Source organism: Ictidomys tridecemlineatus, unplaced genomic scaffold (genome assembly GCF_052094955.1).
Source record: "Ictidomys tridecemlineatus isolate mIctTri1 unplaced genomic scaffold, mIctTri1.hap1 Scaffold_639, whole genome shotgun sequence".
Classification (NCBI taxonomy): domain Eukaryota; kingdom Metazoa; phylum Chordata; class Mammalia; order Rodentia; family Sciuridae; genus Ictidomys; species Ictidomys tridecemlineatus.
The window spans coordinates 119,020-139,778 of record NW_027524431.1 but is presented as its reverse complement, the minus strand read 5'-3'; the positions used below and the strand labels follow the sequence as shown (position 1 = coordinate 139,778).

At 34.4% G+C, this 20,759-nt stretch overlaps 1 protein-coding gene across 1 annotated transcript; it reads left to right on the top strand.

The window, feature by feature from the left end:
* Positions 1–3,180: 3,180 nt before the first annotated feature.
* Positions 3,181–20,737, top strand: LOC144374317 (axin interactor, dorsalization-associated protein-like). The gene is made up of 4 exons (XM_078037185.1): positions 3,181–3,269; positions 3,536–3,642; positions 18,603–18,725; positions 20,477–20,737. Exons 1-4 carry the CDS (start codon positions 3,181–3,183, stop codon positions 20,605–20,607), a joined length of 450 nt encoding a protein of 149 aa, XP_077893311.1. The 3' UTR covers positions 20,608–20,737.
* The last annotated feature ends 22 nt before the right edge of the window (positions 20,738–20,759 follow it).

Here is a 20,759-nt window from a genome sequence, read left to right as displayed (position 1 = left end):
AATAGTTTGCTGAAGAATAAGACATATTCTTTCCACTTTGGTTAGTCAGGGCTGCAGGTAAATTGGTTTTTGGCAAAGAAAGCATGTGGGGGTGAAGAAAGCATGTGGGAATCAGCACAGTGGGACATTTCATAGAATTATTCTCTAAACGTGTGTTCCCACCCTCCTCATCTGTCTGTCCCCTAACAGCAATGGTACATCTATACATTTCTGTAGTAGCATCTATAGACTTCTGACCTTGGATCCTAGCCTCATCTAACTCTTGAGGATCCAGCATCATATAAGGGTATAAAGTAGGCACAAGTTGTTTACTTTCTCCATAAAGGCAGATAGTAAGGGGTGGCAGGCCTCTGCAGGCCACACTATAACTGTCTCTATATGAAGTACTCATGAGAGCAACTGAAGACTACATGCCAATGAATGGGGCACTGGCATAGATTTCTATGCCCTAGTTTTCTCACCCTAGATTAGGGTATCTCCTGTGTCTCCAGTGTTGGTGCCCATCCTTATGCTGTCTTTCCCAAGTGATTCTGCAGATGCATATTTTATGCTCCTGTGGCTTCAGATGGTCTGGTGTTTAGGAGGGGTTCCTGTAGATTGAGGCCTACTGTACCCCCACCCACACTCACACCCTTTGCTGCCCAGTGGATTCTTCGGTTCATGCGGATTATAGGGTACACTTTCTAAAGCCACAGGTGTGAGCTCAAGGTGAAGTGATACACTTAGTAGAGGACAAATGTGTGTTCTCCAGGATGGGATACTATTTTAAACATATTGGTCTGGGGAAAGTAGTGTCAGAAGATTGTACTTGACCCTCTCTACTAGGGTATCCCTGATTCCACAGGTGACTCACTAAGTCCATGGATGATTCATTTCAGTTACAAATTCAGAGAATTTGAAATAACCATTGAATGGATCTGTGGCCCCAGACATCTAGGAGAAGAACCTGGGACAGGTCCATTCCTCGCCCCATGTGAACCTTGTCAGAACCAGGGGGCCATCATGATGCTTCTTGAGACAGGGTCTCCCTATGTTGCTTAGGCAGATGAACTCCTAGTCCTCCTGACTCAGGCTTTTGGTACCTGGAATTACAGACACATGCTACCATAACAGGATCAACTTTTAAAAATTTTTGTTATATACATTTTTAATGGTTGATTTTTTTGCCCATTTCATTAAACTCTTATTACAATATGATCATTTCTGTGCTTTTGTTTCTGATATGAGTGAGACATGATCTTTTTGTTACCTGCTCCCCATTCTTGGTATCTATTCCATTGTTGTGTAAGTGATCAATATTTATTAATATTACTTATTAATATTGAGTTCATTTAACAGTTTAGTAACAATGATCATGCAGAAGTATAGAAAAGATGTTCTTATATTAAAAAATAAACAGTACTTCTTAGTGAGATAAGAAATATTAGGATTCTAGTCAACTAGATCAAGAAGGTCATGGAGAGAGTGAATGTCCATTTTAGATTTTCCCTTGCCATTTTGTATAAATTTATTTAGGCTGTAATTCTCTCATTAGCCTGTAAAGGAAGTAGCATTCTCATTTTAGAACTGGGAAGATTAGAGTATTTATGTAAATGTTGAAGTTATTGTTGTAATTGAAGGGCTAGGTTTTGATCTAAACCTTCTACTTTGATCTCCTGCTGCTTCCCCTTTGCTTGTCAGACTTAAGTTCCCACAGTCCTTTCTGTGCCTTGAATAAGACAAACTGTTTCCTACTTGGAACCTTTGTTGTTGCTCCAGCCTGTTCTCTAATACCTGGGAAGCCCTTATGCTAGAGCCACTTGTGGATGATTCCTCTCATCTCAGGTCTTGGCTCAAATGTCTTCTTACAGTATAGTTTTGAAAGGCACCCTGTCTACCTTAGCTACTCCACCAAGTTCTCTCTGCTTTTACACAGCATCCTGTTTGTATCCTTCATACCACTAATCAATCTTACATTATCTTGTTTATTTGTTGGCATATTTATTGTCTACTTTTCCTTAGTAAGGTCTAAGGTCCAGATATGAGTTCTTGATAACTATGTGTATCTTTAGCACCTAAAACAGTGATTGGAACATTGTGAGTACTCGGTATGCATTTATTGAGATGAAGAAAGAGATAAAGGATGAGGAAGAGCTAAAGGGAGAGAGAATAAGAGTGAGTAATGAGAATCTAGGTACAAGTTTCCAACTTTTTTCTCACTGGATGATTGACTCCTATTGGAATAAGTTATGTAATTACAACCTGTTCTTTTTGAATTTCCTTATTTAGGAATCCAATATGCCATACTCCTTTTAACTCAAATCTGCAAGACTCCAAAATTAAAGTCTGAGTAATTAGAGTAAAAACCATGGGTTGCACAATTAATAATGCTAAATATTCACCTTGAAATAATTGCAGGTAGTCACTAGGAACCCATAAATTGGGGAATGAAACAATAAATTTCATAAAATACTTTTCCAGATACAGATAGAATTGTAGAACATCTGTCTGTAGGCTTACATGCCAGAAAGTAATCAACCAGGACACAAGAGGTAATAGCATTATGTTGTTTGATGACTTCCCTGAGGAGAAAGTCTGCTGTGTGTGTGTGTGTGTGTATGTGTATGTGTGTGTACACACGTGTAAAAAATATATATATATGCATGTATATATGTATTTACACATATACAATAAATTTCATCATAAAAGGAATATTAGAATTATAACCTTGCTTCTACAAACCTTACCAGTGTGATAAGTATTGAGGAAAATCTACTGAGGATAAAGAATAAGATGTGATTATCTATTTCTCTTTAATTAGTCATCTTCAGTATCAATCTTTTAATTAAAATACTTCAGGAGAAGAGGTATTCTCTTTCACTGGTACCTCATATCACCTAGGACCTTGTACATTGGAGAACTATTTTATGGTTCATTTTCTATGAGGGCTCTGAGACTTTCCTTGGAGATCTTACAGTACTCTGAAAATACTGGTACCTGCAGTCCACAATGGACATTTTTATTTTGCTATGACATTCAGTAGTCAATTGCAGAGTCTTGAAATGATAGTGAAGCTCGGAATTTAAAATACATATATTAATGTGTGGTTAATACACTATAAAATATGATTAAAAGTATCAATTTAAGATATAACATATAAGACTAACTAATATATAAGTCTAAGATTATGATATAAGTCTAATGTTGGTCTATGTATTTTTTCTAGTCCTAAAGAATATTCTCACATATAATAAAGAATTTCCATTTGATGTTCAGCCTGTCCCATTAAGGTAAATAAATAAGCATCCATATTTTATCTTCTGATTTTATTATCTATTTTATGCCTGTTTTTCAAATATTTCTGTATTTTTTCCCTATCAAATTTGGTATTGGTGATATGGCTGATACCATTGGTAGCAATGAGATGATTGACATTGACATTTATATCAACATTAACCTAATAATCAGCATCTTATCTGGGAAGTTAGTGGCTATGAGGGTTAGCTGGTGTATTAAGTGGAGTAGCTCACTAATTTTTCTGTCCTTTTTTATATAGGAGAATTTCAGCCCCTGGTGAGGAAGAGCATTTGGAATTTGAAGAAGATGAAGAAGAAGGTGGTGCTGGAGCAGGGTCTCCTGATTCTTTTCCTGCTAGAGTGCCTGGTGGGTACAAAAAATGTACATTATATAATTCAAGGTCAGGTGTTTGGAACTTACTTTTGTACTTGTTAGTGGCGGGTAAAACATCTCCAGGTTTGCCAATCTTAAGCAAATTATCATGGCCATTCTGATAGCAGTAGCTAATGGTTTATTGTGAAAGTATCTTACTATTTGTGTCAGGGATCCTCAAAACATCCCGGGTTTAGTGATTGGCTAGGAAGACCCACAGGACTCAGCATATAGCTGTACTCACAGTTGTATTCTGAGTCATTACAACAAGAAAACACAAGAACAAAATTAGCAAAGGGTAAAAGCACACAGGCAAATTCCAGAGGAAACCAAACTTCTAAGAGTCCTCTCCCAGCAGAGTCAAATATGTACTTGATTCTCTCAACATTATTTCACACCTGTAAAATGAAAAATATTGTCTATTGGGGAAACACTGTAGAGATTCAGTGCACAAGACACTTATTGGGGTTAGCATGAACCAAAACTAAAGACTCCAGGAAGAAAGCAAGTGTTCAGCACAAACCATATTGTTTGCATGGACGGTTTAGGCACAGTGATCTTCTTAACAGGGCATGATGGGAATCCTGCTGAAATCCAGGTTCCCAGATGCTAGCCATGGACCAACATTGTAAGTAGGCTTTCTAGAGTAACTGTTTGCTATGTTAATTCTTTTCTTTATATATCTAGCTGTTCTTTAAATAATCATACATGATTGTGAAACCTGGACCTGGAGGAACAGATACTATACAGTTGCCCTTAACAGGGAAATAAAGAATACATAGCAAGTTCTTTTTATTTGTGGAAGATTTGACAAGGTTGTAAAATACCCTAGTCAAGCACCCTGAGTGAATTTTTTGCCTCTTCCACTTCTATAATTTCTTCTGTTCTTATACAGTGCACAGTTTTTACTTCTGATGAACTAGTTCATTTTTTGGAAGTGTGGAAATAACACTGTACTATTGTGATGCATTTTTTATGCTTTATGGTATAATTAAATATAATATACATATCATCCAGAAAACTTCATAATTAAAGTCATATTCCAGTAATTTAAATACTCTTTGGTAGAAGACGTTTGAAATATAAACAGTATAGGCTTAGACAAACAAGATACCTGCGCTTTTGAGTCTAACATCTGCCAATCAGTAGTTGAGTGACTGTACTTTTTTCTTTATAAAAGGAGATGTTGACAATGCCTAATTCATAGGGTTACAATGAAAATTAAGGCACCACATACAAAGCATTTGGCATGATACTTTTCATTTGCTGGGGTAGTGGTGGCTACTGTATTTTCATTATCACTTCTAAATGGTGCTAACAGTCCTACACCATAGGGTTATTGGAAAAATTACAGTCACTATAAAATGTTATTGTTAGTGTTTCTTTGATACAAGGTAATTATTTCCAATCTGTTTGTCCTTATGAAGAAAGAGCTATATTTTACTTGTCATATTTGTAGGAAATTTCAAGATTGCTGAGATGATGAGGTAAATAAATTTGCTAAAATTTTTCTGTATTTTTTATTTCCTTTTCAAACCACATGCTGTACTTGAAATAGATTCCAGTTCTATAAATTTCTGGTTTGATTATTTGTTCACTAGCTATACTTCTGTAGCAAACAAGATCCTTGAAGCAGATGATGTAAGTCATGAAATGGACAGATTAAGGTCTTTATGGGTTTCAGGTTGCTGAGTTGAAAAGAAACTCTGTAAATTAAGTCTATTTGCTATGAAAGATTAAGCCCAAAGTAATTAGATTTTTGTATTCTGATATAGCATTTTGGTATTTTATTTCAGAGATACAGAAAGCTCACTAAACCTTTCTATTCCCTGAATTATTTTCCTCAAAGTAAGAAAGAGTACATATAGTTCAATTGGCTATATTTGATTTTCGATCATATTTTCCAGGGCCTGTGTCATTATAAAATTAAAAATGTCATTGAAGGACAATTTGACCTTTAACTTAATTGTAGAATGGGGAAAATTGTTATACTGTGGACATCCAAGATTTCATTCATGATAAGGCTGTTGTGTCTATATTATCATGGCAGGGTGCTCCTAAGAATTATAACATTTTTATTATCTTTATTTTATGTAATTTATATAATTGTAAGTTTGTTGTATTTTTTTTTTTTGGTACTGAGGATTTAACACAGGGGTACTTTACCAGTGAGCCACATCCTCAGCCCTTTTTATTTTTCATTTTGAGACAGGATTTCACTTAGTTGCTGAGGGCCTCACTGAGTTGCTGAGATTAGTCTTAAACTTGGGATCCTCCTGCCTCAGCCTCCCAAGTCACCTGGATTACAGGCTTGTGCCATAGCATCTAGCTTATTATGATCTTTTGAAAAAATATTGATTAAGGTGTCCCTTACATATATAAAAGGCATCTTTTTTTAGTGTGCAGCTTTATGAGTTTTGACAAACACACATGCTAAACACTACTACTGTTAAGCTAATGAGATGAAGTATAATATATGACTATGGTATGACCAAGAGTAGTTTATTCCCATTTAAAATTAAAAATGAATTTTTATCCAACCTTTCTTGAAAAGAATAAAAAATTGTTAAACCTTTCTTTGACATTAATATCATTTTCAAAGCCTTCAATTCTCATAAGACAAACAGTAACTTTTGTGTACTGCTTTAAACACTAACTGGCTTAAGTACAAATAGTAGTTTAATTTTCTTAAGGTAATCTCAGTAGATTTCATTTAAATAGAGGATATAAATTTATAACCTATTATTTATTACCTGAAAACTTATTTATCATTTTGAATATTAAAGCTTCTAAATGATAAACCAAAGTAATACAAATAAAAAAAAATAGCTGATCAGGATTATATGCTTATAATCCTAGCTACTTAAGAAATTGAGGCAGGAGGATTGCAAGTTTGAGGCCAGTGGGGGCAACTTAGAGAGACTTTGTCTCAAAATAGAAAGAACTAGGGATGTAGCTCAGTGGTAGGGTGCTTGCCTCACCTGTGTGAAGCCCTACATTTGTTTCCTAGTACCACATGCACAAATAGCCATGACACAATTTTAGACAAAATTTAAAAAAACATTTCTGAGTGACCTAAACATAAGCCTAGCAATCTCAACATTATTCTAAATTTGTATTGGTTATTCATCTTTTATATAGTCTTAGATATGTACAAAAACTGTTTTTTGAAACTCAAAATGAAGAGTGAATCTTACTTCTTTAATATCAAGCCTGTACTTGTTTCTTTCCTGCATAAATATTCAATTCTGAGTTGAACTTGAGAGTTAAGCAAATATGGATTTCATTTTCAGCTAAAGTGCAGTGTTTTTCTTACTCATGCATATAGGAAGTTGAAAACTGCAACAAAATATTCATTGCTGTTCCATGAATATTAGGGCATCCTTATTTCACAGAATTTCAGAATATATTTAGGGTTAAGCAGTAAATACTACCAAAGTGTGCAGTTAAACTCTGGCTCTCCGTGCACTTCCTTTCTCTCAAAGTCTCAAATTCTCAGACTGAGCCGAACAGTCAGAGCCAGAGTCCCTTATCCAGTCATGTACTTATATTGAAAGGAAAGGAAAATACCATTCAATGTTATCTGGAAGTTCTCCTAGCTATTTTTCAATAGTTTTAAGGCTTGTTAATATTCTATTACTCTCAAGCAGTTTTGGAAACATTTTAAGATTTCTTTTTTATAATTTGTCTTGTTTGTTTGTAGTACTGGGGATTGAAGTCTGGGGTGCTCTACCACATAGCTACATCCCCAGCTCTTTGACTTATTTTTTTTTTATTTTGAAACAGGGTTTTGCTAAGTTGCCCAGGCTGGCCTCTCCTGCCTTAACTTGCCAAGTTCCTGGGATTACAGGCATGCACCACTAAGTCTGGCTAAGTTTTTTTTAATCCATGAATCTTGTCACTTGAAGTCAAAAGGTTTTCTCCAGAGCTTTGCAGAAATTGGTTTATAGGAAATTTCTATTGAGTATGCTCTTCATCAAGGCTCTAAGCAACATCTGGCCTGCTTTGTCTTGAAAGTCCTCTGGCCACTCAAATTTTTAACCCAACACCTGTAGTAACTCTTCCTTGCATGCTAAATGGCATCTGTGTATGAAGCATATACCCACTGATTCATCTTAGGTTTTGTGAGAGTATTTATTATTTTTTCCAGATATGATGGTTACACTTAAGAATTCAGCCATTATCCAAATCACATATTTCTGAACACAGAAAAATACATATTTCTAGTACCAGTCAATAAAGAAAATAAAAACAAGAATATATTCATATAACTTATATACAAACAACTTTAATCAGGTATAATTTTTCACAGACCTAGAAATATTATTATTTGAATGCTAATGACCCCTAAGATTTTTATCAAACTTTTAATATAATTTCAAAGTGAACAAACTTCTTATGATTTTACTCTTTATCTTGAAAGGTTGGACCAGTTTCTCAACTACTAATCAGTTACCAACCAAAAGAAATTGTGCATGTGTTTTCATATTTTCACACAATTTGTATGTGTGTACAAATTGCAGATGTGCAGTACAAATTGCAAAATTTTTCTCTTGCTAGATTTTTAAGACCCATTTCATGTTTTGTGCCATTTACAAAATGTTATGACCAAATAATGATTTGATAATACCATTATTTTAAATTATGTTAAAATTATCCCAAAATAATAGAAAATATTATTTTATATATATCATTTTTATTGGATTTTAAAATTACAAAGAAATGTGCACTTAAAAAATGTGTGTGACAGACTTTGAATTTGTAGTATCAAACATCTGAATTTAATTACAAGTATGATAAATCTAAAACAAAGAAGACATAAATATATAATCACACACATATGATAATGCTTAGTTTACATTTTAGATATCAGGTTCATCTCTGTCCTAAAAGTATGGACAACAAATTTTGTACTCCTTATTCATGACATTTAATTTACCAAGCACCAAGGCAAAATGAAGACTGACTCACCTCTTATTGAAGTAAATGCCTGTGACAAACATTTGTACAATATCATGTAAAAAGCAAATTCAAATCAGTGTTTTAAAAAATATAATCTTTGGTAATTTTCCTCTTTTAATGTTCTGACCTAGAAAATGATGTACTATTTTGGAATGAAGACTGTCATGCCATTTCCAATTTTGGACTAGAAATTGTCCTTATAGTATGATATGAGATATAAACAATAGAAATTTTTAAAAAGCAAAAATAAAAAAGTTGAAAGAAAAGAATGACTTCCTCTTCTGCATGTGAGGACAGGGTCTTAAGGATCCCATTGACCTTCATATCCATGTCACTCCAGACTCATCCTCAGGCTGGTGGTCCTTTCATTGTCTGATTCTCCATGATCTCTATGGCCATCCTACTTGATACTTAGACCTTCATTTTTCTCAGCATCCTCTTGGAACAAAGAAGTTATGGGCAGGGGGTGGGGGGCTTCAGATGTTCTCCCATTGTTTTTCTGTACCTGTTGCAGGTAGAGTGGTGCTTCATTGCTTGGTCTGTGTCAGTGCTGTGGGGTGACCAGCAGAGGCCGAGGCCTTACTTGCACAATTCCCTTTCCTCTCCACAGTGGCAGTGGCTGTAACATTCTTGGCTAGGTCAGACGCTTTTACACAGTTTTTAAAACATTCTTGAGGGAACTTGTCTATGTTTAACAAACAGCCATTTGGGGGATCCATAGCTACCTTCACAAATTGTTTTCCACAGATGAAGCACAATGAAATAGAACAACTTGAGTTTTTACCCAAGTACCACCTGTTAATAAACAGTTTCCATCAACAAGATGGACTTTTTGGTATCCCCTATTACAGTAGTGTGGTAAAATGGTTCCAAACCTTCTAATTCATTGTCATTACTTTATCAGAGTTGTCTTTAGGTTTAGGCTTAGAATCTTCCTCTCGCAGAAAATCACACTGAATTGAGTAATTCCTTCCAACTCTTTTTGACACCAGTGAGAGCATGCTTGCTCTGGTTGGTGCATAAGAGGTGGTTGGGGGCAGATAAGTCAGAAAAAGACATGCTTTCTGTGTTCAGTACAACTTGGGGCTCACCAGCTATCAATGGCTTCCTTTGTCTTGCAGTAAAAACTGAAAGTGGAATTAACCAAATGAACACAGTCCTGCTGCTCACTGCTATATGAGTGTTAAAGACCTATCATATTGCTATCTGGGCTGCTCAGTCTCTGTCCATTCCTGTGAATGTGCATTGCCCAGTGTACAAAGTTCAAATGTTACTCTTTTTTAATCACTCCCTTACTTGGAGTTCTTAGTGACAGCTCAATAACATCCATGGGATGTTATTGAAAACTTGGTTTGGACAGCTGTAGCCATTTAGAATTTTCCATATTTAAAAGTATGAGGCATAAATAGTGGCCTCACAAAAATGTCTATATTCTAATCCTGGGAACCTGTGACTGTTATGTTTACATGGCAAAAGGAACTTTGCAGAAGCTTGAGATGGGGAGGTTCTCCTGCAGTTCCTTTTAAGGCTTTAGGGACAATTAAAATAAAGATGTTAAAATGACACATGATGGTTAAAAGCATGGACTCTGTAGCCAAACTTCTGTGTGATTATGGATAATTTGTTTTTCTATGCCTCACTTTTCACCTCTGAAAAATAGAACTAAACTATTGTTGTGAGGATTAGATGAGAGGATTAGGATAGTATGTGGCACATCACAAATACTCACAAGTGTTAGCTATTTCTTATTTACATAGCAATTCCATGTGGAAGAACATTTCTTCTAATCTTTGCTCTAGATCTGAGAGCAGATGATCTAGCTGGAATAGCACAGTTTACACTGGATTGTGTGTAGTGATTTCTTTCTTATCCTTGTTAGTCTTCGAATTTTATGAATGTAGTTGACTTGTTCTCATATTACACTATGTAATTGGATATGTTAATTCTTCACTTAGAAATCTTCCTTTTAATGCATTGGCTCAATTTACAACTATCATGGTTTTATCTTTGATGCAAAAACATGCATATAGATGGTATGGTATTATTTTAGCATTTGATCTTCTTTTATGTTTATTATTTCTTCACTCATTGATATAGATTCTCTAGCCATTTGTTTACTAGAGCATGATAACCTCTAGAACTGAAAATTCAGTCATTCATTCAATAAAATATTTCTTCAACAAAGATCTGTTTATTCCTTGTGCATACTACAAAAGGAACAGTTCCCACACCTTTCAGGATGCTTATTGTGTAGTCAGCAAGACAGAGCCAAAAGCACATGATTATGATTAGAGATGTGCACCAATGTCATAGGTTGGCAAAAAAGAAGGGCTGAGGGAATTCAATAAATCTAGCCAGATTTAGGACTCACTGAGTATGTAGGAGTTGACCATGCAGAGAGAGAGAGCACATCATAGACCATTCTGAAACACCTTAAATAGGCACCTTTCTATGTAATCTATGATCTTAATTACACTCAGCTTCCTTCATAATGGAACACAATGTTTGCTATTCTACCTTGAATTAAACAAGAAATTCAGACTTGAAATCACTGCCTCCATATTAAATTATTCGAAGCATAATGATTACATTAAACCTTACTGTGTAGTCTCAGGCAAAAAGATTGTTGGTAAGGAATGTAGCATCAGCCCTACCATTTCAACTGAAAGACCTAGATGATGACAGGTTATAAAATTGACTCACCCCAAAGTAACAACAAGTTTAATATCAACTTGGAAAAAAATAATCTTAACATCAAAAAGACTTTGAAAGTTGTAAAGCAATCATCTTTTGAATGTCAAAAAAGGTAGTAAAGAGGTAATACATAAAAGAAGTAACATTCTTGGGGGTTTTGGGGGGTGGGGTGGGGTGGGTTCTTTTTTTGTCTTTTTTAGAACTGGGGTTTGAATCCAGTATTTTGCAAATGCAAGGCAGACACTTTGCCACTGAGCTACATCCCAACCCAACATTCTTAATATATAAAGAAAAATTTTAATTGTAATAACCAAAGCAGAATACATGAGAGGAACAGACAATATGAGCGAGCGCACGAGCGTGCACACACACACACACACACACACACACACACACACACATTTAAAAAACATCCGTTAAACATAAAAAGATACTCAACTTTATTTTTAATAAAAAACAGAAATTAAAGCTACTGTTGGTGAGTCTTAGGGGAAATAGGTACTTATTAATCACTGGTGGGAACAGAAAAATGGTGAGGTTCCTTTGGAGGGGAATTGAGCATTCTCTAACAACATATAAGTACATATTTTTTCCTTAGCAATCCCATTCCTGAGAATTTACTTTGAAGATGCACCCCCAAAATACAGGAAAAAGAGGAGGAAACATTTGCATATACACAAGATTCTCTGTTTAGGTGTTTTTTATAATGATAAAAAGTTAGAAATAAAGTAACTGCCATATGAAGATTGACTGAATAAACATAGGATGCTGTAGAAAATAATTCAGAAAATCTCCATGAACTAATGAGTGATTTTTCAAATTATTGTTAGCAGAATTTATCAAGGTAGTTCACATTAGCAGATTAAGGGGAAAGATTTCATAAAGTTGTCAACAATGCAGAAAAAGTTTTCAGTTAAGTTTGAAATACAGCCTTGATTTTAAACAATTCTTGTCAAAGAACAGAAAAACATCCTTAACCTGATAAAACATGGCTACATGACATTTACAGCCCAAAATCGTTTAATGATGAATTTGAACAAAACAAGAGTGTCTATTATTTCTTTTCATCAGCATTGTTTTGGAAGCTCTAGCTACTGCACTAGGACAAGAAAATGAAATATAAAAGGGGGGATGTTCTTTATTTGCACATTTATGAATATATAGAGAATATATGCAAAAAACCTATTCATAACTCATTAATAAGATAATGTGGTTCCTGGATAGAAAATCTGTACAGACAAATCAATTTTATCTCAAACAAGTAATAATTGCTTAGAAAATGAACTATTATAATATTTATAGTAGTATTAAATAATATCAAGGACCTTATTATAAATTCAACAAAAGAAATATAAGAATTTTATGTAGAAAATAAACCTTTATTGAAAGAAATAAAAGAATATCAAAAGGAAAAGGAAACTGGAGCAATCTTGAAATTAGGGAAAAAGATGGAAGAGTGACTTAATAATTGTTATGGTTGGTGAGATGTTGAATTGTACATTCTCTTTTACTTTTTTCATTTCTCTCAATTGAATTGTTTATGAGAATGCATTTTATAAAAACAGTGAAGTCATTATTCTTTTTTTCATTTGTTCATAATAGTTATTCTTGACATTAGATTCATTTGGACTAATTATAAATGCATGGGATATAATTTGCTCCAATTAAGTCCCTTCACCCTCCCCATCCTCCCTCCCACTGTTCCCTTTCATCTACTTTACTGATCTATTTATTTACATTTTTTAAAATTAGTATGTTATAGATATTCAAAATGATGAGTTTCATTATAGTATATTCACATATGTGCATTGAAAAGTTAATTTGGTTTCATTCCACAGTTTTTCCCTACCCACTCCCCATTCCCTTCTTTTTCTTTTATTGATTTTATTTTTTTTAAATACACGACAATGGAGTGTATTACAATTCTTATTACACATATAGAGCACTTTTTTTATCTTTGTATAAAGTATGTTCATGCCAATTCACGTTATACATATACTTGTTTTTTTTGCATTACAATTCTTATTACACATATATACCACAATTTTTCATATTTCTGTTTGTATATAAAGTAGGTTGACATCCAATATGTGTCTTCAGACATGTACTTTGGATAATGATGTCCATCACATTCATTCCACATTCATTAGGAGGCTAATCCCCTGCCTCCTCCCTTTCCCTCACTCCCCTCTTCCCTATCTAAAATCCATCTATTCATCCCATGTTCCTCTTCCCTACCCTATTATGAGTCAGCCTCCTTATATCAGAGAAAACATTTGGCATTTGTTTTTTGGGGATTGACTAACTTCACTTAGCGTTATCTTCTCCAATGCCATCCATTTACCTGCAAATGCCATAATTTTATTCTCTTTAAAAAACGTTCATAGTGTATATATGCCACATTTTTAAAAATCCATTCATCCACTGAAGGGCATGTAGGTTGGCTCCACAGTTTAGCTATTGTGAATTGTGCTGCTATAAACATTGATGTGGCTGTGTCCCTGTAGTATGTTGTTTTTAAGTCCTTTGGGTATAGTCCAAGGAGAGGAATAGCTTGGTCAAATGGTGGTTCCATTCCCAGATTTCCAAGGAATCTCCATACTGCTTTCCAGATTGGCTGCACCAATTTGTAGTCCCACCAGCAATGTATGAGTGTACCTTTTTCCCCACATCCTCTCCAATACTTATTGTTGTTTGTCTTCATAATAGCTGCCATTCTGACTGGAGTTGTATCTTAGTTTTGATTTGCATTTCTCTGATTGCTAGAGATGTTGAAATTTTTTTCATATATTTGTTGATTGATTGTATATCCTCTTCTGAGAAGTGTTTGTTCAAGTCCATGGCCCATTTTTTGATTGGGTTACTTGTTTTTTCAGTGCTTAGCTTTTTGAGTTCTTTATATACCCTAGAGATTAGTGCTCTATCTGATGTGTGAGGGGTAAAAATTTTCTCCCAGATGTAGGCTCTCTGTTCACCTCACGGATTGTTTTCTTTTGCTGAGAAAAAAAACTTTTTAGTTTGAATCCATCCCATTTATTGATTCCTGGTTTTAATTCTTGTGCCATAGGAGTCTTATTAAGGAAGTTGGGGCCTAACCCACATGATGAAGATTAGGGCCTACTTTTTTCTTCTGTTAGACGAAGAGTCTCTGGCTTAATTCCTAGGTCCTTGATCCATTTTGAGTTAAGTTTTGTGCATGGTGAGATTTATGAGTTTAATTCCATTTTGTTGCATATGGATTTCCAGTTTTCCCAGCACCATTTGTTGAAAATGCTATCTTTTCTCCAGTGCATGTTTTTGGCACCTTTGTCTAAAATAAGATGATTGTAATTTTGTGGGTTAGTCTCTGTGTCCTCTATTCTGTACCATTGGTCTACCAGTCTGTTTTAGTGCCAAAACCAAGCTGTTTTTGTTACTATTGCTCTGTAGTAGAGTTTAAGGTCTCATATAGTGATACTCCCTGCTTCACTCTTCCTGCTAAGGATTTCTTTAGCAATTCTTGGTCTCTTATTTTTCCAGATGAATTTCATTATTGCCTTTTCTATTTCTATGAGGAATGCCATTGAGATTTTGATTGGAATTGCATTAAATCTATATAGTGCTTTTGGTAGTTTGGTCATTTTGATAATATTAATTCTGCCTATCCAAGAGCAAGGTAGATCTTTCCAGAAATAGTAAATGAATTCAGCAAAGGAGCAGGATATAAATCAACACCCATAAATCAAAGGCATTTCTGTATATCAGTGACAAAGCCTCTGAGAAGGAAATGAGGAAAACTACTCCATTCACAATAACCTCAAAAAAATGATACTTGAGAATCAATTAAAGAAGTCAAAGATCTATACAATAAAACTACAGAACCCTAAAGAGAGAAATCAAAGAAGATCTTAAAAGATGGAAAGATCTACACATTCCCTTCTTAAAAGGAGAAAAGGAGGAGGAGGGAGGGAGAGGGGGAAGTTGGGCAGGGTCAGATCAGAATATGATAACCCAAAGGGTGGGGTTTGGCCTGCTGAGAACTTCTAACTGAAGGAGATTGGAATCTCAAAAGCAAGCTCAGCAGCAAAGCCTTTGCTCTCCTCCTGCCCTCCTGTCCGTTCACCCTTCTCTCCCAAAGCCAGTCATAAAACCTAGAAAGTGCTCTCTCTCTCTCTCTCTCTCTCTCTCTCTCTCTCTCTCCCTCTCTCTCTCTCCCTCTCTCTTTCCTTCCTTCCCTGCTATTCCCTTCCTGTCCCCCTACCCTCCCTTCCCCCCTCTCTTAAAAACCCTCATTCCAGACAGGACCTGCCTTAGGTCCAGAAGGAAAGAAGGCCAAGAAGATGACCAGACAGGGCTTGCTGGGACCCTGGCAGCCTTTTACCATTAGCTCACACCCCCTTTTCCAGTCATTTCTACATGGCCATCCATTCTTCATGGAACATAAACATAAAAACAGGAGTTTTCCCTGGATCTCTAGGTCTTTATTTCTGAAGGCTTTTAGGTCAAATAAAATTCTATTAAATAATTGTAATGATTTTTAAAATGTAAAGATATATACTAGTTCATAAATTAGAAGAAGCAGTTTATAAAGATAGACTCTTTCTGAAACTCATCTGAATTTTTATTGCAGCTATAGAATGAAGATACTGTATTAGTGGTAAGAGGATAAACAGTCCGGTAAGACAGAATAGAAAACTCAGAAAGTGATTGCCACATGATTTATGATTGAAGTGGGACTGCAGATCAGTGGTGGAAAATGTCAGTCTTTTTAATGAGTAGTGCTGAGACAATTGAGTATTTATGTGAAATTGAATGAAATTAAAGCCCCTACTATACACTGTAGTCAATAATTCTGTGTGACATATGGAATTAAGTGTGAATGGCAAAACAATAAAATGCTTTCAAGATAATACCTTTATGATTTTGGAGTGGGGTAAGTTGTCTTAAATATGACATAAAAAGCACTGATAGTAAAGGAAGATATTAAGAAATTTGATATTACTAGCAGTAAGTATTTATCATAATCAGAAGACACCATGGCAGAGAAAAGTCATTCTTAACATTCAAAACTAATACTTGGTGTTAGAAGTTAGCAATGGTTGCTATCTTTTGGAAGAGTGAATTGGATATGGTGGGGGGAAGGACACTCCCAGGAGGCTGATCATATCTTTCCTAGATCTGATACTAGTTATACAGGTGTATTAACTTTGTGGAAGTTCAGCAAACTGTACTAACAATTTGTACATTTTAAAATGTATATGCTCTACTTCAACAAAAAGTCTTTATAAAGGAAAAGTACTAAGAAGCTATTTGTAAAACATTTGTCCAGCAAAATAATAGAGACCTCCTACAGCTCAATAAGATAGATATCTCAATAAAAAATCGAGCAAAATAATTGAACACACTTCAGAAAAGAGGAAATCATATATTTGATTTATTCTAAAAGGTGCTCAACCTTATTAATCTTCAGAGGAATGCAAATTCAAATGATTGATTTCTTTATACCAAAATTGGCTAACATGAAGAATCTGAGAAAACAGTACCTAGTGAGGATGTGGAGCAATGGGAACACTACTGCACTTGGGCTAGGAATAAAAATTGGCACAACCACCTTGGGAAATGGATTGTCATTACATAGTAGGTATGGAGGTAACATGCCAGGTGACTTAGTGATTCCTCTGTTTCAGAAATGGGTGCTTATGGGAACCAGAAGATGTTCAGAAGAGTATTTATTATAGCCTTGTTAACTATATCCAAACACTTGAAGTAATTCAAATGTCTATCAACACAAGAATGTGTACATAAACTGTAGCATATTTATACAGCCATGTACTACATAATAGAATGAACTTTTCTGCAGAAAAATTCATATATGATATACATACATGTGAATATGTATGTATATAAATATAAATGTATACATATTCACATTTTTCATAAAATTTCAGAGGTGTTTTTTAACTCTCTGAAGTTCATCCCAGATGTCCAGGTACAAGCCCCTCTTCTAAAAGTACCCTCATTTGTCAATCAAAGAAGATGCATAAAAGGTATTATGTATATATTTAATGATATCAGCCTGAGCCCATTTAGGTTTGTTAATGCAACAGTGGACTGCAGCCTCCAGGCCTTCCCATTATTGCATTTGTCTGTATTGTCTTCATATTTGTTTAAATTAGAAAGTAATACATTTTTAACAGCACTGTTGAGGTATAATTTGCATTTCATAACATTTCCCTTCTGTAAGTATAAAATTCATCGATTTTTGACACCTCTATAGAGTTTTGCATCTGTCATCACTATACAAGTTGAGAACATTCCCATCACCTCCCAAAATTTTCTCAAGCCACATTTGCCATCAATCAAATGTGTATTTTCAAATGTAGTGTGTTTATTGCTTCATGTATTTCAAATAACTCATCATTAAAAGTAGCATAACACATTGTTGAATAGAAACTTGAAAAACATCAACCAAAATCTTTTGTTAAGTGTATTTTGAGGTTCTGTATACATACTTGATTAAAATCAGCTTATTTGCATCTGTTCTCTATTGCTAGTTTCAAAAAAGGGAACATACTGAACAGTTGATTTCTTCCTTCATATGTCCTTGGTGGGTGAATGTTGTCATGTTGTTCTGGGTAGGTTTTTAGTTTTAAAAATTTTAGTTGGTTTTGGGGAAAATGTTCAGTTATACAAATGGCCATTTTATATGGCAGTCTCTATAGTACTAATTTCTGAGAGAATAACTCATACAAAATAGAATGAAGAATAGAAGTTAGACTATATAGTTAAATTAAAACATAAATATCAAATTGTAAATTATTTTCTTTATTAGGAGTAACTAAAGAGAAGAATGTATTGATCAACTCTGATATTAAATGTCTCAGACTTTAGAACAGTATAACAAGTATTTTAAAAGCTTTTCTCGTCTTTGTTCTACCACTTCATATTAAGATGCTGAGTATAATATAGAAGTACATATGGAATATAAATATTATGTGAGCATATTATACAATTATGTATAATTGGGCTTCCTCAAGTAATCTTTTTAACATACTTTTATTATACATACTATATACTATTATTATAGAAATGATTATTTCTGCTTAAAGGTGATTTATGGTTGGGAAATGCAGATATATTATGTGTAAAATTAAATATTTTTCTAAAAAAGTATAACATCAGATGTTCATGAATTTCGGAAATAAAAATACATAATGCCTAGCTAGTTCCTAAGAGGTAGGCTATATCTTCTGTTTGTCAAAGTATTTACTCTGAATTGTTGGTGGAGCTAACTTTTACTGAGGTTTCTCTGTTGCCAGGTACTTTATTACCAAGGTTGCCATCAGAACCGGGAATGACATTACTCACTATCAGGATTGAGAAAATTGGTCTGAAAGACACTGGACAGTGCATCGATCCCTATATTACAGTTAGTATAAAGGGTAAATAACTGGCAAATTGCATTATGTTTTTTCTCATATGGGACAAAGTTTTTGACAGGGGATGGTCTTGTATATGTGACAACTTACTTTAATGCATTCTATAATGAGGCAAAATCCTAGAAGAGATCATAACAGAACATAGTTCGAAAGACTTACAAAAAATATTTCCTACTTATACACTCACTTTTGCTTTTGAGTTTGTATAGATTTTTGCTCTTCAGATTCCATCTAATGTGCAGACTAAACATACACATTGTCCTTAACAGCAGCTACAGTCTTCAGGATATAGATTAACAATAGCACCCCTCACCTTCTCCTATCCAGTCTATATTCATTTCTCTCCACAAAGCCCCATTTCCTATTTTCCCATCTCTCCTGCTTCAGCCCCTTCTTCTTCCTGTGCTACTGAGGTATCTACTTAGGTGAATCCTACAGAGGCAGATGAAAATCAGGGGACAGGGAAGTAGGGTGCAACCATAACATCCATGCCCTGAAAGCAATCCCGTGGGATGATGATGTGATTAAGGAATAAATTATACCATTTTACAGAAATAACTATAGTTAGTACAAACGGCTTATTTTAATCTGTAGTTTTGCACCAAAGGAACAGATCGGTGCTGAAATTAAATGGAGGAACTTTTATCAATTGCAGAAATAAAGTCAGATCCATGGGTTCATTAGTGCTAATTAAAAGAAAAATATGACCACAAAGAAAAACATTTATTTAAAGAACATAATCCACAGCACTAATACTGGTACACTTTTAAATTCCGAGGTTACCAGTTATCAAATATATAGTGTACCGGAAAATATTTACATTGTTTGATAGGCCATTTATAAAACTGCATACTCATTGAGAAAGTATACTTAAAACACAAAAATATTTAATGATGTTGTAAATGTTAAATTACCTTTGCATATGTTATACTGAAATATTTTTATGTAAATATTTTTTTAATTATTAAATGTACTAAATTGTTTTTTGAGCTTTTTGAGACACATAAATGAATAACACATAAACACTGAGGAGTTATTAAATGAGTCCATGTTGAATTTGACTAAACTGAGATTTTTAAACCCGGAAAATTAAAACTATATATAACGTGCCATCTGGTTGTTGTAAATTCAGGGTATGTTGTAAACAGTATAACCAGAATTTAGATAATATATATGAAAAATTATTCATTAACCAAAGGGTTTTTGTTGGCTGTTCTCATCCATTTTTGGTTCTTAACAGGGAAATTATGATAAGGTTAGGTTTAAAGGCTTTTCTAAATAAGTCATATACTTGATCAAAGTTAGAAATTGGTGGCAGAGCTCCATTGTGGCAAATTATATACTCCAGATTTTTTTGGCATAGAAATATATAGTGGGATATTCCCTATGAAAAAAAAAAAACATGTTTGTTCTTTTTACCACTTCACTATGAAGATCAAGTTTTGTCCACTTGGCCATGTAAAGGCTTCCTACCACTTCACTATGAAGATCAAGTTTTGTCCACTTGGGCCATGTAAAGGCTTCCTTGTCCCCTTCATGAGGTCTCCTATCCAGTCTATATTCATTTATCTCCACATACCCCATGAACTTTAACAACTCTCACATACTTGCTCACACCAAATAGGAATCTCTTAGCCTGAGAATCTCCTCTCAGCTCTTTCCATGCCTCTTTAGGAACTGTAACCTTTGCAGTTTCTATATTTTCCGTCTGTATATGTGAATGCTCATAAGCAGAAACTTAATTGTTTCTCCAGATCTGAATGACATAGATTTAACTCCTGTGCAAGATACTCCTGTGGCTTCAAGAAAAGAAGATACATATGTTCATTTTAATGTGGACATTGAGCTCCAGAAGCATATTGAAAAATTAACCAAAGGTTTGTAATTATCAGTTACTGACTTCTTAAGGACACAGTACTTATCTGGGTTTGTGTTCATAGTATACTTAACACAAGATCTTATGTCACATAGTTATGAATATTGACTTAAAGTCAAATCAAAAATTTTTTTTAAATATGAGAATTAGCAGTTGCATTA